General features: G+C 33.5%; 2 protein-coding genes across 2 annotated transcripts; one reads left to right on the top strand and one right to left on the bottom strand.

Moving 5' to 3' along the window:
- Nucleotides 1–780: 780 nt before the first annotated feature.
- On the bottom strand, nt 781–15,408 carry Tango1 (transport and golgi organization 1). The gene is made up of 13 exons (XM_085203765.1): nt 15,209–15,408; nt 13,365–15,059; nt 12,519–12,718; nt 11,917–12,208; nt 11,310–11,506; nt 10,673–10,804; nt 10,218–10,366; nt 9,884–9,985; nt 3,451–3,653; nt 2,991–3,126; nt 2,015–2,221; nt 1,582–1,694; nt 781–1,279 (listed from the first exon to the last, which is right to left on the bottom strand). The coding sequence occupies exons 1-13, from the start codon at nt 15,303–15,305 to the stop codon at nt 1,236–1,238; spliced, it is 3,567 nt and encodes a 1,188-aa protein (XP_085059891.1). The 5' UTR covers nt 15,306–15,408; the 3' UTR covers nt 781–1,235.
- A 1,031-nt stretch (nt 15,409–16,439) lies between these two features.
- On the top strand, nt 16,440–26,077 carry LOC146528740 (uncharacterized). The gene is made up of 7 exons (XM_085202898.1): nt 16,440–16,500; nt 16,860–18,233; nt 18,309–18,462; nt 19,662–19,923; nt 20,725–20,848; nt 24,668–24,828; nt 25,431–26,077. Exons 1-7 carry the CDS (start codon nt 16,440–16,442, stop codon nt 25,650–25,652), a joined length of 2,358 nt encoding a protein of 785 aa, XP_085059024.1. The 3' UTR covers nt 25,653–26,077.
- Nucleotides 26,078–26,657: the final 580 nt, after the last annotated feature.

The raw sequence follows: 26,657 nt of genomic DNA, 5'->3' as shown, positions 1-26,657 counted from the left end.
CGACTCCCACTTGGGGAAATTATAAATTTTATACACTACGCTTTGGTAACAAGGCAAAGTGCGGCATTAGGAACGGAAATGTTTTAATGGGCACGGAGTGTCTTAACACTACGTTTCCAGGCTCCCTCTGCTATGCGCAAGAGAAAAAGACCTTACAAAGAGAAAGAAGTTGAGTAAGTAAGAGAGCAGACCTTGACAGTTCACACCGGCATTAATTTCAGGAAGATTTATTCCGCATTCCGAGTAAATTGAGTAGCCATTTAGTTTTAAACGTATTATTTTTCTTTATTATTATATCTTTTTACAAGTTCATCGCTTTATGTTATTGAAATTTGTAATGATAACCTTCGACTTCATAACGTACAATTGTTAGATTTCCTTGAAGGAAATCATTATTTTAAAACGAAATAATTAGTTTATTCGAGATTGTGAAATAATTTGATTTCTTCACTCTGGTAACGCGACAAGTTGCGGAAAGTGGAGAACGGCAGTGGAAGACCCTAGTGTCTTATATATATATATACAAAAGACACAAGGTTCCCCATGCCTCCATTTCCAGTGGAAATTAAGGACTTAATTATGAAGATGACGAATGCTTTGACGATGATTAGTATAATGATCAAGAAAACTCATCAGAGTAAATAACAATAAAGAAAAAGGAAAAACAAAATAACATGAAATCAAAACGTTAATTTTATCTATTGACATTTTCGGTGAGGGGTTGTCTCCTGTTATTTAATTTCATTTTTTTCATTAAGCAAAAATGAAAACCCACAAATGTTTGAAATGAAAACAATATCTATTATATTTACAATATATATATTTACAATTAATTTAAATAGCAAGATACAAGTTTAGAGGATTGTAAGTTTCTAGAGTTAAAGGAAAAAACATAAATACAACATGTATTTATAATCAACAAGATTTTAAAATTACACAAATGAATGTAAAAGTCAGATTTTTTTGAATATACATATAATAAAGACGCAATAAATAATAAAAATTGAACAATTCTAGCATTAAAAATAATTACGATAATATCAATGTATAAATATGTGTGTGGTTCGTTTACGTTTTTTTAGACTCGAAGGTGAAGCGACTTCATCTCAACTCTCAGTGCACGGCTTCTTCGATGCAAACATTATTATTTAATATTAATAATTCGTTTCTACCCTACCCATAGAAAACATAATTTGGCTCCAATGCTAATTAGGCAATTTCGACTAAGTTTTAAATTATTTCTCAGACTCAGTTGAACATCCAGACCCAGAGCTGGGACCTGAAATAAAGAAATTATATATAAGAATTCTCTTGTAACATAAATAGTAATTTAAGAGGTGTATTAAATCTCAGGGGTGCGTTAAATTTTTATAACCTTTTATTTGCATATTTTTTATAAATAAGTTCATTTAAAGACATTTTGGAATCTGTACTTATTTATGTTATTATCATATCTCAACACTGATAAGACAAAGCATAGCGTTATCTACGCTGAGATCTCTGATTTAGCTACCAGCAAACAGCGTTAAGAGTGAATTACGTTAATTGGATGTGATTTTATAAAATTTTGTAATGGATCACCTGAATGCCTGGAGTACCTCCTGCGAGGCGGTCTCCGCGTGGGGCTATCGGAGTTGTATTCTGTCTCAGTGTCAGCTGGGCCGTTCCGGGACCGCGACCCGCGACCATTATATCTTTAAAAATTATAGTATATCAATTAGTATTTTCTAACTTTTACAATTATATGTAGAAATAAATTAATAGAACTAGAGATTATTTTCAATTTTACAAATAGAGATTCTACGGCATTCTGAAATGCTGTAGAATCTTTGAAACATAGTAGGGTTTGAAACTGTGCATTTTTAACCGTCTTCTGTAAGAAAAGGAGATTATTATCAATTTGACTGTTTTTTTTTTACTTACAGTAGTATATTTTTGTAAAAAACATTGTATTAATAAACATTGTAAAAATTATATGCTTAGAAACTGTACTAAAATCAAAAGATACACCGACCTATCAAAAGAGCGTCTTCGCTCACGTGGGGAGTAGGGTGAACGTGGCGAGCGGGGTGAGCGAGGTGAGCGAGGTGAACGAGGCGATCGCGGCGAGCGGGGCGAGCGAGGCGAGCGGCGCGAACGAGGCGAGTAGCGCACTGGCTCGGGCGAGTAGCGACTCTCGGGCGAGTAACGGCTGTCCGACGAATAGCGACGTTCACTGTATCTAAAATATAAGAAAACAAAATTAAATGCTGCTACAACGCATTTACTGCAAACGTACACATTTCATCTGTTATTGATATTGAAAATGTTTATGCAATGATTATTTTCTTGATGCTACATGAGAAGAAAAAAATATTAAAATTACATAACAACATTTTTTGGTATTGGCAACTTGAGCAGTGTTTTAAAAGTTTCCATTGTTATTTAATGATAGACAAAATTATAATAAACTTATTATAAGGGTTAGGGACAAAAAATGTTGTGTATGGCTATTTCGGATAAAAACCAATACTACCTTAGTAAAAAAAAAATTAGAAGCCAGTGTAGCTTTCTCACGATTTTCCTGCTAGACTCTTTTATTTATAGAAGTTAATTAATGTTTTACAGCAAGCAAGATGGGTGTCAGCACCACCTTGCTAGCTGTAAAACATTAATAACTGTAACACCTTCTAAGGTCCAGCAGTGAAGTTTTGTTGTTCATAGGTCCGATTTCCAACCATGGGATAAATGTATGTCTTTTACGTATATATATATGATATAAACTTTATATTAGCGTTAATCTGCAATTACGTGGTATAAGACTACCTTTTTTACCTAACTAACTACTAACTAATTAACGTTATGTAGTATTGCCTATACTATAGACTATTCAACACATTTTATTTAATTCGAAACAGTAGTTGTCGAGATTACTATGTTCGACCAAACAAACTTTTCAGTTGACATGGCTTGAGAATATATAGATAGATGATAGAAATCATTTTGCTTACCTGGGTGGGTGTGGCGATGGCAAGCGGCCTAAGGGCGGTGGGCGCGGTAACGGTGGTAACAATGGTGGTGGTAGAAACGCTAATGGCGGTAGGGTCGCCGGCATGCCGATATCTGCTTCTAACGGCGAAGCTACTTCTGAAATATATATTAAACATAACCTTATTGATACATAATTAAGCATTAAGATCTATGTGTAAATAGCATTTTAAAATAATGTTATTTTTTTAATTGGTTTTGTTTATAATTGTGCCATTATGTTTATAATTTATTTATACAGCAATGTGCAATTTAAAATATAATGTATTTTCAATAAAGAGACCCAGATGCGCTATCAAGATCACTCTAGAGAAGTTTTAGATGGGTGGTGACGATTATTGCAAGCATTTATCTTAATAGAACTAAAAAAATATATTTTTTTATTTATAACAAATAAATATTTGTGAAAAAATCTGAACTAACGTCTATGCGGCTCGGCGGAGGCGGCAGTGGTGGCCAGCTTACGGCGCAGCGCGGTGGCGTCGTCACGCGCGGCGGCAGCGTCGCGGCGGGCGGCGCGCGCCTCCAGCCACGCGGCGTGCGCGCGCGCCTCCAACGCCGCCACCGCCGCGCGCCTCGACGACTCCTGCTCCGCTAGCTCCAGTGTCAGCGCGTCGCATTTCTCCCTGTTCATTGTTTATTTATTTTAAAACGAAACAATATTTACAATAAAACAATATACTAGGAAACATAACGTTGTTATGTATAAAGGGGCATGTCAAAAGAGGCATTAGCTTGTACTAATGGAATAAAATCATTTTGCTCTAATGATTTTCTTTTTTTTTGGATAAAGGTGACCCTTTTATTGAATTCTCATTGTGATTGATTGATTTCTCGAAATATGGCGTTTCGAGCGTGCCAGTTGAGCACAATTCATTTCGCCAATGTCACGTTGTATGGAAAACACACGAAGGAAATTGACCGGTAATAAAAAAGATAAATATACACAATTATAGAATACATGTAAAAAAAAGAGATCCTGTGTTAGTACAGCCTTCACCTAAAACAAAACAAACACAAATTTACAATATATACACAACACATTAGATTAGTAATAAATAATATTTTACATGGGGGTTAATTTAAAGTTTTATTTTGTTAAGTTTAATATATTTACATAAGAATTTACATAAAGGACTAAACACAAACATTAACAAACACTGAACATTTAAAGGACGAGGGACTTTATGAGGGAGGACATCATATAAGGGACGAGTTAACTTAGGACAAGAGAAAAGGATGTGGGAAGGGGAGCCGTCGTCCAGGCCACATTCACACAGAGAGTGGTCCCTGACCCTGATCTTAGCTAGATGTACAGGAGTAGAAGCATGCCCAAGACGTAAGCGACAGATTGTTGTAATAATCCTCCGTTCAATAAACCTTTGAGAATAAAACCAAGGTCGCCTAGGAATATCAGGTTGAATAAGGGCGTAATACTTACCTTTATGGGATTTTGACTCACTCCAGGAATTATTCCAGGACTTATGCAGATGAATATCCGCAAGGGACATCAGATCTTGGGCGGAATTGGAGAAATGGTCTAATGTGCCACACTGAATAGCTGATTTAGCGCAGGAGTCTGCAGATTCATTCCCACTGATTCCAGAATGTCCTGGAATCCACACCAAAGTAACATCCAAACCCTTTAGATGACAAGAGTACAATTCTTTACGAATCCTTAAAACAATTGAAGATCTCAATCTACTATAAAATGGGCTTCCCTTTAAGGCCATTAAGCAGCTTAGTGAGTCAGTAAAAATAACTGTCTGTTTAAAATTGTGGGAATGTGTAAACAGGACTGCTTCTAACAAAGCAACAGCCTCGCCTGTGAACACAGATGATTCGGGAGGGCATTTAAATTGTAATATAATTTTGAATTTTGGTATCCAGCAAGCTGCACCAACACAGCTTTCTTTTGAAAGCTTTGATGCATCTGTAAAGATGAGGATGTGATTTGAAAAATTTTCATTTACTATGGATTGAAATTTTGTGTTGGTGCCAGGATCTCCCTTGGTTAGGCCAAGATTTGTGACGATACAAGGAGAATGAACTAGGGCGTTATACGGTGTAAGGAATAGTGGATTAGAAGGAAAACAAGTCAAAGGATTAGGAAGAGAGGTAAGTCTAAGGAAGCTATCAAGCAGGTATGGTAAAGGTTTGCCTTGAGGAATGAGATCAGCTAGCTTAGATAGCTTAGACCGTAGAGGATGGGAAGACAGCTGCAACATTTTACTCACAAATCGATCGGAAAGGAATTGTCGGCGGATAGGAAGTGGAGGATCTACACACTCCACCTGCAATGCATTGGTAGGAGTAGACTTCATCGCACCTAGGATAATCCGAAGACATTTATATTGTATTCGGTTTAATTTTTCAGTAGGTAATTTATTAAAGGGGTCTAACACAAATAATCCATAGTCAATATGACTGCGAATTATAGCATTGTACAGCAGTTTTTGAGTATAAGGGTGTGCGCCCCACCACACACCAGACACAGCTCTCAAAGCATTAATGCCTTTTTCACATTTCCTGCTGAGATATTCAGCATGAGCAACTCCGTTCAATCGCTTATCAAGTATTATGCCTAAAAATTTGACGTTTTCTGTTAGATGAATGGGAATATTATCACACAAAATTTGAAAATTTGGAATTACTCTCTTTTTTGTAAACACGACCGCTTGACATTTAGCTACCGACAATGCCAGGCCATGCTCAGAGAGCCACTGGTTAAGATAGTGCAAGGCAGTATTTAAGCGAAAAGTTATGTCCTCCATAGAATTTGAGCTGTAATAGAGGACGATGTCATCAGCATACTGAAGGATGTTACAGAAATTATTAACAGATAATTCAAGGTCATGTGTGTATATGTTATACAACAGCGGACTAAGAGCTGAACCTTGAGGAAGACCTTTCCAGACAAGTCTGGAAGGTATAGTAAGAAGCGGATGTCTTACAGATACCGATCTCCCGGTCAGCAGATTACATATGCAATGGGACATCCTCGGCGGAATACTCAGCTGACGCAATTTCTGCCTGAGCACCGGAAGAAGAACATTATCATATGCAGATGCGACATCTAAAAAGACACCAACCAAATACTCTCCTTTGGCAAAGGCTCGTCGAATATCTGTAGTAAGAATACTGAGACTATCGATAGTACTTAGCCCCTTTCTAAAGCCAAACTGAGAGGGCGCTAAGATATTCCTACTTTCCACTATCCATTCCAGTCGATTTTTCAAAAGCCGTTCAACAATCTTAGATATAGTAGATGCCAGGGCAATGGGTCTATAGGAATTAAAATCTGAAGGACATTTTCCAGGTTTGAGGATAGGGATAACAATTTGGGACTTCCATGAGTTGGGTATATTGCCTGATTGAAATATTTTATTTATCATGTTTAGAAAATGGTGTTTAGATTTATCATTTAATCTTGTAATAAAGGAGTAAGAAATACCATCCTCACCTGGACTGGTATCCTTTAAATCCGTTAAGACGTTTTTAAGTTCTTCAAAGGAAAAAGGAAGATCCATTTCCTCCGAAGATTCAACCGGCGTGGATATAAATAAATCTTGGGATGGGACAAAAGGAGGAGCCAATTTGTTTGCAAAATCGTTGAGCCAAACAGAAGGATTATTGGAATTGGGACTGCTGACATTGTTAAGAGATCGGCGAAATCTCTTAACATTTGTCCAAACAAGGGAAGGAGAGGAACGAGGACTAAGGGATTCACACAAACTTATCCAACCACGTTTTTTCCTTTTCCAAATGCAATTTCTAAACTTCGCATCCTTGCGTCTGTAGTCGATAAAATTTTCCATAGTCATACAGGCTGCGTATGACTCCTCGGCAGATGTTCGCCGAAGGACAGAATCAGAGCATTCCTGATCCCACCAGGGATTGAAATGCATCCAATTCTGAATGGAGCGGTATTTGGGGATATGTAGGTCAGCAGCAGACATAATAGCAGAGACAAACCCTTCATAGTAAACAAAGATACTCTCATAATTACCAGACTCAGAAAGATTGCACAACATGCAATCCACAGAGTCGGCGTACTCGTTCCAGTTGGCCTTTTTTAAATTAAATCTATGGGGAAGGGAAGGACTAGGAGTGGAAGGAAGTCTATTATTTAAGGACAGCAAAATCGGGAAATGATCACTACCATGGGTAGATGGAAGTACAGACCATGATAGTTGGGAAGCAAGAGAAGGAGAAGATAAGGAAAGATCAATAGCAGACCTAGGGTTCTGATTTGGATTAACCCTACGAGTCGGTGATCCATCATTGAGAATGCAGAGATCCACATCATCAATCATGTCCAGCAACGAAGGCGAAAATCCATCACAGTAGTAACACCCCCACAAAGTGTGATGGGTGTTAAAATCACCCAGGACCACCACAGGGCTGGGAAGCGAAGAGATAATAGACTTAAGCTCTAGAAAGATGGAAGGGGAAGGATGAGGGATGTAAACAGAAAGGAAGGAAATACCAAGGGTCCTCACAGCAACAGCATTCAACTGTTGACTATGAGAAGGGAGAGGAATACGGGAATATGGAGAAGAGTGCTGGATGAGGATAGCACTACCTCCATACCCGTCATTTCTGTCCTCCCTCAAACAGGCGAAACCTGGCACCCTGAATCGGGAGTCAGGCACCAGCCACGTTTCTGAGAGGGCAATAATGACAGGATTATGCAGAGAAATAATATAAAGTAATTCATGCTTTTTAGCACGAATACTTTTACTATTCCACTGTAGGAAGGATAGTGGAGCCATTGTGAAGGATTTTAAAGATTTTGAGTAGGTTTTGGGCAACGTAGGACGGTAAAGGAAGTTCATCAGCAGTTGAGATTATGCTCACAAGAGTGTCAGTCAAAGCAATTAACAGATCCTTTGTAGATTCTGCTGAACTGTCAGAACCTTGACTAAGTGCACAACCATTAGGAAGGGATGAGGAACAATTGCTAATAATGGACTGGTGAGCTTGTCTATTGTATCCCTTTGCCATAGGAGCGTGGGGACGGGGAGCTTGGAAAACTGTTTTAGAATAAGATTTAGGGGAAGAAGCAGCAGGTCTGCTTTGTTGGGATTGGGAGTTTGTGAAAACAGGAGGTGAAAACATTTCCTTAGCAACATCAGCATAGGAACGTTGGACAGATGGAAACCGAGAGGATGCTTCCATATAGGAAATACACTCTTGCGACATAACCGACTTAATGTTCTGTTGTCTTACATACTCAGGGCACCCTTTTTCAGTTGCAAAATGTTTCGCTGTGCAATGGATGCAGGTTGAATTTTCCTGCCGGATGTCACATGCGTCACCAGTATGAGACTGGGAACACCTATAGCACCTTGGCTTTGACCTACACTGTGACTTAACATGACCAAAACGACAGCAATTAAGGCACTGGATTGTAGGATATTTATACAGTTCAATATTAAGGACAGATTTATAGGAGAATACTCTTTCAGGCAATTGTTGACCACGTATAGTAATTACAACAGTTTGAGTTGGGACCCATGTAACTACACCCTCACTTACATTCTTCCGGTTCATTCGTCTTGCTTTTATAACTTCTCCGCATGCAGTAGGGAATATCAGTGAGCCAACAAACTCTTCCAAAGACCATTCAACGGGAATTCCTTTTACAATACCCATTCTTGTAATATTAAATGTCGGGATTACACAAACATATTTACATAGACTAAGAACAGGATTAGCCAAAAATCTATTCGCTGCATCAGCAGACGTAAATTGGACACTGATTTTATTGCGACCAACATTTTTAACTCCATCATTAACTATATCACTAATTTTATTTGTATGGAGAAATTGGCCAAATTTAATAGCTCTTATAGAGGTCCCTGCAGATGGGTCAGGAGATTCCCTTGACACATACACAATAAAGGGACCTTTATCCGTACTAATATAGGATTTTGGGGCTTCGGACATGGCAGGGTGGGTCCATACATTTTGGATGGAAGGAGTAGCGGTGGATGGGTCTATTATAGTTTTTTTAACTATATCCTGGTTTGAGGATGTTTCCTCACCTTGCCTTTTTCTATTTACAGCTTGAACTGTGGAATTTACATAACCCCCCCCAGGATCAGGGGGGTCAGGTGGAGGATCAGGATCCATCTTAAAATAAAATAACCTAACTATAAACTAAAACTAATCTAAACTATAAAACAGCACAACTACTTACTATTACCAATCACCTTATTAGTATGGATCTATTTACATTATTATATAATGTTTCCACTAAGTAAATAAGGAGTTTCACCACTAAAAAGAGATATTTTCACTAACACGTGTGTAAACCAAAACAAACGTCAGCGAAAAAGTCCTATGATTCGAATTCTCATTGTATACAAAGATTTGTAAGGCAAGCCTTTTGACATGTCAATAATCAATTAAATTGCTACAAATTACTTATTATATAGGTGATACAATACAGTGGCGTAGCTAGGGTATTTGCTGCCCGGTGCGGCTTAGGGGACCTGATGCCCTTTAAAATGGTCTAAGGTCTAAAAACAAAGAAAAAACAAAGTAATCGTCGACTTTGATGCCCCTTTTCCTTTTGTTGCCTGCCGCACCGCTCGCACCCCTCTACCTACGCCACTGACTACTGACTACTTACTTGAAAGTAAGAATTGTGACTTACTAAGTGCGTTTTTGTAATTCTGTTATCTATACAAACAAATATGTTTTTTTCAACTAGTGTTTGTCAAACTATCACTCCTAGTAATATAACAGAGAACAAAGCCATGTAAAACTGATTTCTCTGCTAATTATATTAGTATAACTACATAAGGAAAGGAACTAATGACGCTTTAGTAATCATTATAAAACTTACTTATATCTTTGGACCTCCTGTTGCAACAATTCTATCTTCTCTACAGTGCTTGCTGACTCCCCTTGTTTGCTGAGCCATAATGCTTCCTTTGCATTTAATTCCCTTGGAAATAAAAAAATCAATTAAAAACAAAGAACTTTAAATGTATAAACATTTTAAACCTATAGGTTTAAGTAAAGGTGTTTTGTTGAATCACAAAATCATATAAAACCATTACAATTTCTTTAGCTTTCCCTTATATCTTGCACATAGCTGGGTAGGTACAGGGATCCTGTGAACTTAATGTTAAGATACTTCATAAGCAAAAAACATATTTCATAAGAAAATAACATACTTCATAAGTTCAGCTTCTCGCTCTTGGAAGTATTTCCCTAGAACTTCCAATCTTGTTAGAGCTTCGGTGGCTTGTTGGTTTGTAGCTTGGTACGACTCCTGTGTAGTTTTCAGTTCATCAGCTAGTTGTACCCTTTGCTTATGTTCTATCTGTATGTATATTATTATTAAGTTAATTCATTGTTTCTATTAATAAAGTTTTCCTTATTTTGTTTGTATATTAAAAAAATAATTACTACGGTAAAAAGGATTAATATATGCATTTTTTGACTATTCTATTAAGATATAATTATATTTAACAAGTGGATCGAAGGCACAAGCGTGTAACTGTAAATGTGACTGTAGGGGGTACAATTCTCACTGGCGTTAGGTTCCATCACTCAAAATGAAATTCTGAGCCCTTGCACTATTTAAAATGCTGTAGTTCAAATAAATGTACTTAAATATTATATTAACCTCATATTTGGTCATAAATGTATTTTTTTCTTCCAATGCTTTAGATAGTTTTGCTTTTATTTCTGTGTGATCTATTAGAGATGCCACATCTGTATTAGATGATGAGCCAGTTTTCATTTCTTTTATAGCATCCTGGAATAAATGAAATAGATTATTTATTACAATCTTTTAATTACCTATATTTCTGTTATGGTTTTCTTGGATTATTGTCTTTTTAACTTCATGCTGTATCCTGCATATATTAGGATAGGGAGAGCAAAACCTAGTGTTAAGACACACCATTCTCCAATTTTTAAAACATTGCGTGTTGAATGGCGGAATTCAACGCCGTTGTCTATTACCAAAACAATGAAATTAATATAAAGTTCCATAAAAGTTATTTGTTCAGGGAACCATGACAAGTTATAATGGATTTAAATAATTTGTAAAACATTCTTGATTAAATCATATTACAAACAAAAAAAATCTAATCCATTGATCTGTTTAGGACATAAAGATACACACATATACATACATAGAAAATTATATTACTACTGTTTTCGTCAGAGATTAACAAGACTACTTACAAAGCAACTATTCAAAGTAAATATAAAATTATTAGTTATTCTTAAAAGCAAAGCGAATGAATGAGACTAACCTTAAGGGCAGCAATTTCATGTTTTTGCAATTCAATAGTGTTGTTAGCATCTGCCAATGTCTGATTGATTTCTTCAAGTACTTTTTGCTGGTTTTTAAATTCTTCCAATGATGTCTCAGATGATACATATTTTAATTGGAAATTATCTCTTTCGCGACTTACAGAAATTAATTCCTCTTCAAAAGCTTGTATTTTTCCTAGAAAGAGATGTAAATATTAAAATGTCACTCATAATAGCAAAAGTATTTTTATTTTGTAACAATAATATATCGAGGCCGTCATGGCGCAATAGCAAAAGGGTGTAACTGTAATGTGACGGTTGTGGGTTCGATCCCCACTCGAGAAAATGAAATATTTATTTACATTTGTATTTCCATTTCATCGCTCTGGTGTCGAAAGAGCGGCGTTGAGCTCTGCCACTCAAGACGCAATGTCTCCAGAGTTTGGTAAAAAATGGGGAATGGACTGTCTTAACATTAGGTTTCCTTCTGCCTACTCTGCTGTGTGCGGGATACAGCATAAAACTGATTGTTTAATTAATAATATTTTTTTTTTCTGGAAACTGAAAAGAAACTGGAAAAAGAACTCAAGAAATAAACACTATTACCATGTAATTCTGCAATTTGTTCTTCTGAATGAGCTCTTTCATTTAAGAGCTCACTTAGAGTATTTTCTACTTCCCCCAATGTGTTTTGTAATTCCCCTGCAGTGTTTTCGGACACTCTAAGTAATTTCTCATTATCATCTAAAGAACTTCGAAGTCTTTCGTTATTTTCTTTTAGTTCTTGGATTTCAGCTTTTAATGATTGGACCATGTCATCCATGCCGAAAGAACTATCTTCTATACCAGCCAGCTTACTTTTAGTAGATGTGAGCTCCTCTTTAAGGATCTCACACTCCTGTAATTCAATTAGTTATGAGAGACACATAATATAAATTAGATATTTTACATTTTTTATATACCTAACAACTAAACTTACTACTACCTACGACTACAGTTACTATTATTTAAATACAAGAATTTAGCAAATATAAAAAAAATCATTATGATTAAGATAATATCTAGACTCCAGTGAGATTAGCTAGTTGATTGTCTTGTAATTGAAGTGGTTTCATATTTATATAAAATACTGCAATGTAGGTATTTAAATATCAATAACAAACAATAAAAATAATGAAAATAATTAGTTACAAAATATAATGATTTACCTTTGTTGAAAATAGCAATTCTCTTTGCAGGTTATTTATATCACCAATCAATCTACCGTCTTGCCTTTTGCTTTCAATATAATAATAACCAAGAATAAATAGTATGACAGAACCCGCTGTGGTTAATAAGAATGTAAGAAGTCGATTTTGTTTGTTAAAACTTTCCCCGTCACAATAATCTTCTGTAAAACATGTTTCACCTGAAATATTTTTAGAGAAATTCAGTTGTATACAAAATTTTAAAGGGATTAGTGTTCAACTAGCATGTTCAGATTGCCATATTTAAGGAACAGAATAGAATATTAATATCATTTTTTATCAATATGTAAAATATGATATATATTCATGGACAGAGTAAGCAGAGAGAATATAGTGTCAATACAGTTTATACTCTGTCCATATTGGTAATATTGCATATAACTACTAAATACCACTAACCGTAATCATAACTTAGTAAAGGTTCCTAAAAGAGTGTATGAAAATAATTTATTCTCCCAAGTTTGGATTGAAGCTACAGCCATTGGTTGTAGCTTCAGTCCAGAATGGCTTTTAGCTATGTTAAAACAAAGTAGTGGCACTGGGACACAATGAGTGACTGTAGAACCGACTGGTTGTGAGTTTGATCCCCACACGAGGAGATGAAATATTTATATTTCCATTTCTTTGCTCTGGTCTTGAGGCAAGGCGCGGCATTGAGTTCTGCCACCTAACACATAATGTGTCCAGAATTCGGCAGAAAGTAGGGAATGGAGAGTCTTAACCTAAGGTTCCCTCTGCCTACCCTGCTGTGTGCAGAAGCTGATTTAAAATAAAGCATATTAATTCATGTTATTAAAAGTAACTTACCAACTGAAGGGAAAAGTGCACTACTTTCCACTTTGGTTCCCATAACCATATTATAAGTGTTGAATAAGTACTTGAAAAATGAGAAGCTTTCATCATTTTCTTTTTCGATGTGTATATTTTGAATATATTCTTGATTAAAAATCGGCTCAGGAGGTGGTTCAGTAGAAGAAGGCAACATATCTGATAATGTTGAATAAATATTTGATATAAATCCATCATTATTATTATTATCTTGACTAGGGGTAGCTTCTGTAGGCTCATTGAAAATTTCCTCTATTAAGTTTTCGGTAGACATTGTCATGTATTCTGAAGTCAGTGGAATCTCTTCTTCTTTGGGAAATACAGAAGCTTCGGTTGAAGACTCTGTTAATGTATGAGCCTCAGTTATTGTTTCTGATAATTCAACAAGGTTAGTTTGTATTTCAGGTATGACACTTGAAACTTCTACAGAAGACTGTATGTTATTATCTGTATATAAGCTAATATCAGCACTAGGTATAGTGTCTGTATGTTCTTCATAAGTATTTAGAGGCAAAGGTTTGCTATCAACCTTGTATAGAGATTCTTGTTCTAAGCCCAATATTGGAATTGTATTTTCACTTAAAACATAATTTTTTTTATCCTCAACAAGCTCACCATTTATGTTTTGTGCATTATTCTCAGCTTCATTGCTCACAATGCCAATGGCATCGCCAATGGAAGGTTCTTTGGGAATTGTATCAATTTTTGATGTTAAGTCAATAGTTTCCTCAGTGGCTAGTAGTTGAGGACTATTGTTTTGCAATTGTGGAATTTCTATATTACTACCTAAATTTGTGCTAAATGGAGAGTCTTCACTATTGCCATCAGATATAGTTACATCTTGAATTTGCACTTTATCATTCAAATTTGATTCAGATGATATGTTTCCACTATCTGTAGCAATAACATTTTCTAAATTAGAATTAATTTCAGAGTTATTGTTTGATACATTTTCTTTTGGTGTATTGGAAATAGGTGTTTCATGGTCATCATTATTAGGTTCTTTAATTGATACATGAGCATTTACTTCAGGAATTTTCTCATCTACAGTATAACTGATCTGAGGTTCCTTTTCATATTGTATATTTTTACTAACTATTTGAGAATCACTATCAGCTATATCTGAATCGCTACTTGAAATTATTTCCTGCTGTGGAATATTCACATTTGCAGTAGGCTTTACAGTTGTTGAAAAGTCTTCACTTAAATCATTTACAATATTAGTATCCGCAGAATTTTGGCTTTCATCAATATTTTGTATAGGCTCTGGAATACTTTTCAAGTCAGGTGAAGGAGTAGTACCTGGCTCTAAAGGTATATCAACAGGTGATGTTATTAATTCTTGCTCTATTGGAGATGTTGAGGGTTCAGTTGTGAAAATTGTAGTCCCTTCGAATACTTCATGTGCTTGTTGTACCTTATCAGGCTGTACATCAGTCTGTTTACTGTTTATTTGAAGTGGAAAGATTAGTTCTGCATTTGCAAGTTTCTTTGATTCTTTTAAAAATAAAGAATTTACAAATCCTGCTTTACCATTTATATTTGCATACCAAATATCTGGATGAGTTCCAGCTGATTTCATATAAATAATAGCTTCGGTATTAGCAGGGAATGATATAAGATCTGGATCACCACTATTGTATTTCATTAACGTCTTTGCCTTTGATATTGGTTCTGAAAAAACACCATTGATATCAGTGAAAATTTTAAGGTCCATAATTCTATAAAAATATATTCAAAAGCATAATATTAATATATATTTGCAAATGTTGTTAATGAAACTTTAAACATTTACAATACTAAGCAGATTGTCATTCACTTACGACTACAATCTTCATTTACACATCTAACTTTATCAGGTAATCTGCAATTGCATGACGAAATAAATAAAATTAATAAACTATATTTAAGCACAAACATTTTTGCATTATTGTTAACATTCAATTATAAATAATAAATAATTATTTAATAAAATTCACTAGCACAAGACGGTAGGCCACATCATCTGTCAATGTGACATATGTTTTTTCGTTCGGATTTTCAGAATACAGATTAATAAAGATGTCCCGTTAAACGCAGCTCCTTTTAAAAACGACACATGAAGTCAAATACGTTATTTAGAACGATATCATATGTAGATACGATGTCATTAAATTTTTATATTCGTCAATAATTCGTTCGGGAATAAGTTGTTCGTAAATAAATTATCTACGAATAATTTATTTGTTATTTTAAATGACGAATAAAATCGTTTTAAAGCCTGTTATTTATTTATATCATATAAATATTGGAAGGCATAATAATTGTTGGTTACATATTTTAACAATATTTTTTACTATTGTATGGGAAATAAAAATCAATAAATGCAATTAACTAAATATTTACTTGATTTCTGATTGAATTCAAAAATAAAATCAGCTTCACGCTGTATCCCGCACATAGCAAGAAGAACTTAGTGTTAAGACACTCCGTTCCCTACCTTCCGCCGAATTCTGGAGGCATTGCCTGCTGAGTGGCGGAACTTGACACTGTGATTTGCCTCGTCACCAGAGCGAAGAAATGGAAATATAAATTTAAATAAATATTTCATTTCCCCGAGTGGGGATCGAAGCCACAACCAGTCGAGTAAGTGAAAATAAGAGCAGCAAAATGCTGATCTCCGGTGTTAATGACTCTCCCCTGTCTCAAAACGCTGCTCCTCATTTCTAAACTTAATGTTTTCTATAATTTACAATCAATGTATTGTTTGATTTCTTTTTAAATTTACATTCAATGACGCTAATTTATATATCGAAAAACTAAAAAAAACAATGAAGTAGATATATGAAATGTAGAAATTTTATATGTTAAATAAAAATTATAAATTGTAGTAATACAACACAATATTATTTTCGACATAAATTATTGTTTACTTCTAGTTGCTTCTTTATAAAAAATAATCTATAAATATTTTTTTTATTAAAATGTAAAACCTCATTAAGATATTAAAATAAATTAACACGTAGCTATCTTCAAAATGATTATTTAATCAACATAAATAATAAAAAAATTGCAATGTCTGTTCAATCTCATATTTCGTTAATTGATTTATCAAAACAGTTTAAATTTGAGATTGGTAAGTAAATAATAGTCTGTAGTGTAGAATAATTTAAGGTTATATTAATTATTTATGAATAATAGCTATACTCATATACAGTCCATAACAAATAAATATTATTATGTTATCCTTTGTTATGCCCATTATATCAGTAGGTATGCCGTTCCATATAATTTTTCTGTGATTTATTTTCACCGTGCTACCATAATTTTTCTTTATATTCTTTAAGCGAGATTTGGTCCCGTGCCTCTTGTACGGTATCCAAGAGGCGCGGTTTCAAACGAACAAACAAACTACGTTCCAATCCGTTCCGTTCGTAATTGCGTTTATACGTTTTCTAAATAAGTATAATACGACATTTAAATATTTTTTTTAAGATGAAGAAATTAAGAACAAAATATGTTTTGATGAAACTTTAGTAGTCAGTTGTGCTCATTACGAAGGTACCTTTAAAGATGAATCTACTGATTCTAAATGGTCCTGCAGTAATTCTTCGGAGACCAAATTGTCTCAAAGAAAAAAGAGTAGTAAAGTTGACACAGTAACCAATCTTAAAGAATTACCAAATGTAACTGAAGAAGTAAATGAAGAAGAAAGTGATTTTCATTTTTATTTCTTTCCTGATTGTGATCAACCACTTCCACCAAACGATGACAAAGCAAGCTTGATCATAGTGGATGGTTTTCCCAAAATTAATAAAATTGAAGAGCCGCCATGTTGTACCTGTGAAGTAGATAAAACAGGTAAATGCCCCTGCCATCTTAAAGTGCCATGTGAATGTGGTGCAAAAATACAAGATGAATGTACTTGTCATCTATTAGAAAAAATTTGCCTCTGCGATGAAATCCCCCAAGTAAAATGTAAATGTAAGCCACGCAAAGTATGTATGTGTCATCCCGATGGTAAGCCTCGGCCGACTTGCACTTGTGCTAATATTGATAAGCCGTGTACATGCCAAGCAGATAAATATCCTTTTCCTATATGCGTTTGCAATAATAAAGAACAAAGTCCTGTTAGCAATCAAGAATTGAATAGTGAAGGCAAAATATTAGGAGAAAATGAAATTACAAAAGATACTGACTACTGCGAATGTCAAAAACCGGATCCAAAACCTATATGTCGTTGTAAAAAGGGTAAAGAATGTTTTTGCGTAGAAGGCACATGTATTTGTGATTTGCAGTCAACATGCGTTTGTGATCCTGCAGATGAAGAAATTGCCTGCGAAAATGATGATTCTAAAACTATTTGTAGTTGTCCTAACGAACTAGAATGTAAATGCTATGGTAAAACTCCCGATGATTGTGCTTGTTTTCCAAAACCAAAATACTGCACCTGCGATAATGCAGAAAACTGTACATGCTTCTCGACTTGTGAATGCAAAGAACCTTGTCTTTGTGATATGGTAAAGAAGGAAGACATTTGTGTGTGTGAAGAAAAAAAAATCAAAAGTGAAGAATCGTTTGTTGAGGACAGCGTAGAAGAAAAGAAAATGAAAAAAGTAAGAGCAGGGAAACATGGTTATCGATGGTGTCACGAAGTCGATCCAAAGCACACATTTTTTGATTTTGCTTACAATAGGCATAAACAAATATCATATAAGGAACAAGAGAAACAACAATTGAAGATATTAGGACTTTATGAGGAACCAGAATCTACAGTTTCCAGTTCAGATGCTATTGAAAAGGAAAAAGTACCAGTTTTCAAAAAGGAAATTCGTAAGCCATCTATAGACTGTTGCAGTGCTGTAGGAGGTAAATTATATTGGTATAACATACTTAACTTAATTTAAAAAGAAATAAAATAATATATATAAATTTCCTATACAGGGATAAGTATTAGCGTAAAGACTTTAGGCGAAGATAAGGATAAATTTCTAGTCCAAGTGGTGTCTAATTCCTCAAAGGAAGGAGCCAAAACGGGATCGAAACTTGTCAGCATTATTGACTGCAATCTTCACACTTTAGAAGAAAATAGAACCGAGTAAGACGCTTTAAATTTTTTTCATATCGTGAAAAACTCTAGTTTTACTGTATTTTTTTTTTCGATTATTATTATAGCAATAATTTATTTGAAATGACAAGAAATAGAATAATACGTTTATGATGGGCTCCAAATAAGTTTGACTAAATTTTAATTCACTTAAAACTTCTTTACATTTATAAGAACAGAGCGCCAACGCTTTTGTTTCGATTTTAGACTAAAGACTTTGGCAACTTTGTCTCGAATGTAAACTAAGAAAGATTTCCATTTTAATGAAGGCTACTTTATATGAAAATATAAAACAGCTTGAAATAAGCAGGGGAGGAAAGTGTGTTTGTCTCTATTTCGTATAAATCTCTATTTTTAAAATTCAAAGACGTCTTTATATACTTTTTTGCAATGCGTTTCACGCTGTCTTAGAAGACATTAACTAACTGTTTTGCGTAGTACATCATGTATATTTAATAGTAATTGTATATATATACAAATTAAGATATAATATCCATTATATAAAAGTCAACCATTATTTATTTTCTTAATTCTTATACCATTTTTTGTAGACTATATCTAAAAAATATAGTTCTGTTATTCTTAAAACCCAAAACCGCAATTTGCATAACCAATTAATATTATATGTGTATAACTTTAAATACAAACATTGCCTAAGGTGAGGAACAAATCTTAAAGCTTCGCTTACCTACATATTAAAAAATTCAGTTTGCGCTAAAATTGCATGTAAATAATTATTATTGTTAATTTTTAACTTTAAGTAAAACGTTTTTTTTATACATATACGTATAAAAAAAGCTCATATATATTATCGTGAGGAAAAAAAAAAAACTGAAAAAGATTAAGAATAAGTAGAAAGCTAGCGAAGGTAAGAAAAATAGAATAGGATAAAAGGTCTTAATCTTTTTACCAAGTTTTTTTTTTCACGCTTACGCTGTATCTCGCATATAGCAGGATAGGCAAAGGAAACCTAGAGTTCAGACACTCCCCCCACTTTCCGCCGAATATTTCGAAGCATAACATGTTGCGTGCTTTGCATTGCTACCCTCTGGTAAATAAATCAAAAATATGAATAAATAATAATTGATTCTCCCGAGTTCGAATCGAACCGACAACCGTCGCGTACACTTGTACGCCACGACGGCCTATCTTAAATATAATATCTTTATTGCACGGGATTCACTTCACAGGCACATAACCAAGAAGGATCTAACAAAGGCGCACCGAAGTTACATGACAATCTGCGAGAGCGGCTATTATAATAAAGTGACCCGTATTTGCGGGGAACGGCATTTTGTTAAACGACTCTATCACAGCTTTGAGGCATCTCGTAACTTTTTACTGGAAGGTGCTAATGTGGTCTTGCTGCGCTACTTCGCTATAAGCAGGTTCAATGGTCGCATTGTAACTGATACTGTGCTGATAAATGGGACAGTTTGTGAGAGTGTTTATGTAAGTGCCTAATCTATTAAATATAAATTATTATCTTAGGTATTTTCAATGGTTTTTTTCAAAGGGGAGAATTTCATTTCCTCGAGTGGGAATCGAACTCACAATCTGTCGCTGTTACAGTCGCACGTTTGTGCCCCAGCGCCACGACTGGCCTCAAAATACTAATATAATTTTATTATAACTGCATTCGTATAAAAATATACTACTAGCAGCTCATATTATACTCACAAAATAAAATAGCGAAAATATGAAATTTCGGTTTTCGTATTGCATAACCAGAAACAAAATATGGAACAAATTGGTATCTCAAGGATTGCACACATGAGAGCTTTCCGCTGTTAGTTGCAGCAGGTTGGGGGGCAGTCCTATAAATTGTAGTTTCTACGGCAGAACGAACGTATTTGAATGCTTATCGAGTTACTTGTTATAACAACGAATAACAACTGAAACTTTTAAATTGTATTGCATATATATTAATGATATTATATATTTTAATAATTTGTCTTATATATTGGAATATATCGCACATATTATTGAAGCTGAGTAGTGTAAAAATATACATAAAAACGCCCACGCTCTGATATATAGGTATGGCAGCACGTAGGCGTTGAGGTTTAGGTTCGAAGACGTTATAATCCATTAATAATTGTTAGAAAGGCATTATTATTATCGTATTTTTTCTTCCGAGAGATCTAAAAATAAATTGAAAAATGCAATTTCTTAAGCACATTATATGTCGTATGTTATTTCTTATAAATAAAATAAGAAATACAGCTTAAAATGAATGATTTTCCAAAACAGGTCTGCCTGGGTGTAAGCCAATCTATTGTGAACGGCACACCATTATTCGTTTCAAAAGTCGAACGTCATATCATAGAGCCGTCCGGATTTATTCATCAAACGTTGACAGTTCTCACGCTGAGAGGTAAGCTCGCTTTGACTAAGAAATTTCTAACTACTATTCTAATTTAATTATATTTTGTGAGTTACCCTTTGACGTTTTACAATGTGTATAATATAGTATTGTATGTGTAATATAGTATAGTATAATTATTGTAGTAAAGTGAGAATAGGATAAGATGTATTTTATTCTATAGTCATCTTATATCTATACTAGCGGACCCGGACGCGGCTACGCCTGCTTGAACTATAAGAATATTTTCGCGTCGGTCATACTCATACTATGCCGCCCGAAGGCTAGGTCATTTCGAATCAGTGACATCTCCTTAATTATTTATTAGAATGTTATACAGTAAACTATAATTTCAATCTAGATAAAATGCTAAAAGTGACTATAATATTTATTTTCATAAGGATGAGTATCAAAATGTCGCGGTAACGGTTGCGTAGCGACGCGACGGTTGTTATTAACATGGCAGAATAAATTGCATGTCAAATTAGAAAGTATTTTAAAATATATTAGTATATATGTGTAATGTAATGTTATATAGCCTATAGCACTTCTGAAGAATGCAGCTTTCATACAAACCAAAAACAAAGTAAATCAGACCAGTAGATCCAGAGATCTTAGCGTTCAAACAAACAAACAAACTCTTCCGCTTTATTATATTACTAGCGGACCCGGACGCGGCTACGCCTGCTTGAAATATAAGAATATAATTTCTATAGAAATATAATTTCAATCTAGATGAAATGCTTAAAGTGACTATTATATTTATTTTCATAAGGATGAATATCAAAATGACGCGGTCGCGTAGCGACGACGGTTGTTATTAACATGGCAGATTAAATTGCATATCAAATTAGAAAGTATTTTAATTTATTAGAATATATGTTTAATGTAATATTATATAGCCTATAGCACTTCTAAAGAATGCAGCTTTCATATAAAACAAAAACAAAGTAAATCAATCCAGTAGATCCAGAGATCTTAGCGTTCAAACAAACAAACAAACAAACAAACAAACAAACAAACAAACAAACAAACAAACAAACAAACAAACAAACAAACAAACAAACAAACAAACAAACAAACAAACAAACAAACAAACAAACAAACAAACAAACAAACAAACAAACAAACAAACAAACAAACAAACAAACAAACAAACAAACAAACAAACAAACAAACAAACAAACAAACAAACAAACAAACAAACAAACAAACAAACAAACAAACAAACAAACAAACAAACAAACAAACAAACAAACAAACAAACAAACAAACAAACAAACAAACAAACAAACAAACAAACAAACAAACAAACAAACAAACAAACAAACAAACAAACAAACAAACAAACAAACAAACAAACAAACAAACAAACAAACAAACAAACAAACAAACAAACAAACAAACAAACAAACAAACAAACAAACAAACAAACAAACAAACAAACAAACAAACAAACAAACAAACAAACAAACAAACAAACAAACAAACAAACAAACAAACAAACAAACAAACAAACAAACAAACAAACAAACAAACAAACAAACAAACAAACAAACAAACAAACAAACAAACAAACAAACAAACAAACAAACAAACAAACAAACAAACAAACAAACAAACAAACAAACAAACAAACAAACAAACAAACAAACAAACAAACAAACAAACAAACAAACAAACAAACAAACAAACAAACAAACAAACAAACAAACAAACAAACAAACAAACAAACAAACAAACAAACAAACAAACAAACAAACAAACAAACAAACAAACAAACAAACAAACAAACAAACAAACAAACAAACAAACAAACAAACAAACAAACAAACAAACAAACAAACAAACAAACAAACAAACAAACAAACAAACAAACAAACAAACAAACAAACAAACAAACAAACAAACAAACAAACAAACAAACAAACAAACAAACAAACAAACAAACAAACAAACAAACAAACAAACAAACAAACAAACAAACAAACAAACAAACAAACAAACAAACAAACAAACAAACAAACAAACAAACAAACAAACAAACAAACAAACAAACAAACAAACAAACAAACAAACAAACAAACAAACAAACAAACAAACAAACAAACAAACAAACAAACAAACAAACAAACAAACAAACAAACAAACAAACAAACAAACAAACAAACAAACAAACAAACAAACAAACAAACAAACAAACAAACAAACAAACAAACAAACAAACAAACAAACAAACAAACAAACAAACAAACAAACAAACAAACAAACAAACAAACAAACAAACAAACAAACAAACAAACAAACAAACAAACAAACAAACAAACAAACAAACAAACAAACAAACAAACAAACAAACAAACAAACAAACAAACAAACAAACAAACAAACAAACAAACAAACAAACAAACAAACTCTTCCGCTTTATTATATTAGTATAGATAGTATAGATAGGCGGAAGCGGATAGGTACCTACGCAAATTAACTCTTCGCCCTGATAAAGCCTGGCGTTGTGAGAGTTGAATCATAACCACCTCGTTATCAGCTTTAAAATGTACTAGTGGATCCGGACGCGGCTACGCCTGCTTAAACTTTAAGAATATTTATTAAATATTATATAATATATTTATTTTTATAAGGATGAATATCAAAATATAAGTTCATTTTAGGTGACGTTTACTTAAAACAACAAAGAGACTTTGCAAACCAGTGCTTAGCAACGACGGTTGTTATTAACATGGCAGAATAAATTGCATGTCAAATTAGAAAGTATTTTAATTTATTGGTACATATGTGTAATGTAATATTATATAGCCTATAGCACTTCTGAAGAATGCAGCTTTCATACAAAACAAAAACATAGTAAATCGGACCAGTAGATCCAGAGATCTTAGCGTTCAAACAAACAAACAAACAAACAAACTCTTCCGCTTTATTATATTAGTATAGATTATTTTTAAAATCACCCATTATGTCAATTATATTGAAATGCATTGTACTTTTGGAAGAATATTGTTATTAAAATCAATCTACTCGTATATATATATTTAGTAGAATTTATATTACTTAGTAGTTGGATATAATGAATAGGGAAGGATTAAAATATATTATGCTGATTATTAATTAAGTCAGTATTCACTGATGCATGTTTAGTAGGTACCAGGTACTCTATCTTTGATGTGGTGCTAGTCTCATTCACACTCGGACCTAGACAAATATTAGTTTGGCCCACATAAATATTTACTTCGAGTGAAGCGTTGCCCTCAAGGGCGGATGCTCTACAATATTTCTATTATATGTATAACATTCTTTAAATTGCTAAAAGGTGTGAGTTTTAACTCATTCATCACTCAATTTTATTATTTAAAATTCATTTCATATGGTTTAACCATATGAAATGAATTTTAAATAATAATTAACCTTTTATTTTTGAAGCCGTCGTGATGTGTGACAAGACTTGTGTGTGTTATGTGTGACTATAACGCGAGGGTTGTGGGTTCGATCCCCGCTCGAGGAAGGATTATTTATTAATATTTTTATTTCTTCGCTCTGGGGCAAAGGCAAAAGCCCGGCGTTGAGATCCGCCACTCAACACAAAATACCTCGAAAAAATCAGCGGAAAGTGGGGAACGGAGTGTCTTAACTCAATCTGCTGTGTATGGGATATAGAGTGAAGCTAATTAATTTTTAACAATTATTCCATTATACTTGACTGTCTAATTATAATTAATATATTTGTTGTTCTGCTTATAAGTACCAATTACTTAATTTTATTTAATAAAATACCAAAGAATTTTTATTTTATTTGGATACTCGACGTACTCTTCAAAGGTTACCTCGTGAGTCATGAGTGGGCGGATAGTAGTTACATATTTCATGTAAACCCTCTACTGCGCGTCGTTCCTGAAAGAGATGAAATAGAGCCTCACGAGCCACTACGCGAGAAATGGCGGAACGATTTGCAGTTGCTATCGGATTATCTCGATTTTAAGGTAAAATTTAATATATATATTTATATAAAGTGTTATTTTATGTACATGTAGACATAGTTTCGTTTAAAGCAATTTTCTTGTTTGACTCACTCTTGAGAATGCTTTTGAAATTTTGATGTCGCTCCTTGAGAAATATTTTCAAAATCTTTTGACGCATATTTTATTACAGAGGTCGAATATTTTCTTATATATTTTAATTTAAAAATATATTTATTATAAGAGTCCAATTGTGGAGCAGAGGCGAGCGTGTGACTGTAAACGCAATAGGTTATGGGTTCCATTCCCAGTTGAGAAAATGAAATATTTAATATTTTTTGTTCTTCACTCTGGCTTGATGCAAAGTGCGGCGTTGAGTTCCGCCACTCAACACGCAATGCCTCTAGAATTCGTCGGAAAGTGGTGGACTTCGCCTATCCTGCTACACGCGTGAAGTTGAGAGAGAAAAAAAATTGTTGCAAGTGTTAACTGAAACTAAATTGTAACTAAGTGAATACGATTTTCAAACGATAATATATATAATTATTTATATATTTAGATATAAGTATATAAATACTTTGTTTTTAATAAAGGGGTCTCATTAATATAAACATATATTCATCCAGAGCACGCGCTCGGCTGAAGGTGCTAGATACGTGACTGAAAATGGTGAATTATCTGGTGTAATTCGGGACTACCTCCAAGCCTTGCTGCTTCTCCGTCCTCACGACGCCTTACATTTCACTCGACATTATTTTGCATCAGCTCTCTCTTCATTGGACCTACCACATAACGAATATTTTGATCCATGTTCCAAGCACGTTAGATATTATTTTTTCGAGGAATAGCAATTATAAAATTTAATCTTTATATATTTTTTTTATATTTGTTTAAATTTTAAATTAGTAAATTCTAATGAAAAGGCTACGTCAATCTTGTTTTTATAAGGTTTCTAAACTAATTATCAAGTCTGTTATTTCATACTCTATCTAGAGGCTGCTGAATTTTTCATCGCCTACCTCAATAATTAGCATCTGGCAAAAGTAATTTTATTTGATAGCATCAAAGACTACATCTTAACTCAATTAGCAACAAGCAAATAGTCTCAGTAAATATTTATTTTGAGTAATTACCTTAAAAATATAATTATTTTAGACAATTGTTTATTATGTTGGTTTTTTTTATGAATTTATATCATGGCTTTGTTTTACTTTTATAATTAAAATTATAATTTGTATTCATTGATATTGATTGAACAGATTCTTTCATTGAAATGCGTATATTAAAAATTAAAGTAAATTTAATAAAAGTTTGTAATGTTTTATTTCTATGAAATATTTATAATTTTTCAATATTTTTTTACCTGTGCTATAAGATGTTACTTCGTAAGGAGTTGACTTGAACAGCAACAGCAACTACAATCTTAGGTCAGCTCCATTGCATCAGCTGTGAATCTCATGCACGAGAACTGCTTATCAGAAACGAGCAGAAGCAGCTCAAGTATTTCTATAAAGAAGCCGAAAAATTATATATTTATCATTTCACTTTATGCTAAAAGTAAACTTCGTATTACGTTAAGGTAATTTCATTTCATTATTTTCAATGAAAAAAGTAGACGCTTGAATAAATATGTGATTTTTGGCTATATAACTTATAAAATATAATTGCTACGAAATTAATAAAACCTTTGGAACTTAACATTATTATACCGCCACTTTGTTGTTAATATTCATATATTATAATAATTTCATTTCAGTTAAAGGCTGGGACGCATATATTATATTCCTGTATAAATTGCTGAAGTAAAGCAAAAATATAAAGATTAATCATGAATTTTCATTTAATTTTATGTT

Source organism: Heliconius melpomene, chromosome 19 (genome assembly GCF_056956725.1).
Source record: "Heliconius melpomene rosina isolate 202511_hmr_F chromosome 19, ASM5695672v1, whole genome shotgun sequence".
In the NCBI taxonomy this organism is placed as follows: Eukaryota; Metazoa; Arthropoda; class Insecta; order Lepidoptera; family Nymphalidae; genus Heliconius; species Heliconius melpomene.
The sequence above is the reverse complement of the archived record's forward strand: the minus strand, read 5'-3'. Positions and strand labels throughout refer to the sequence as shown.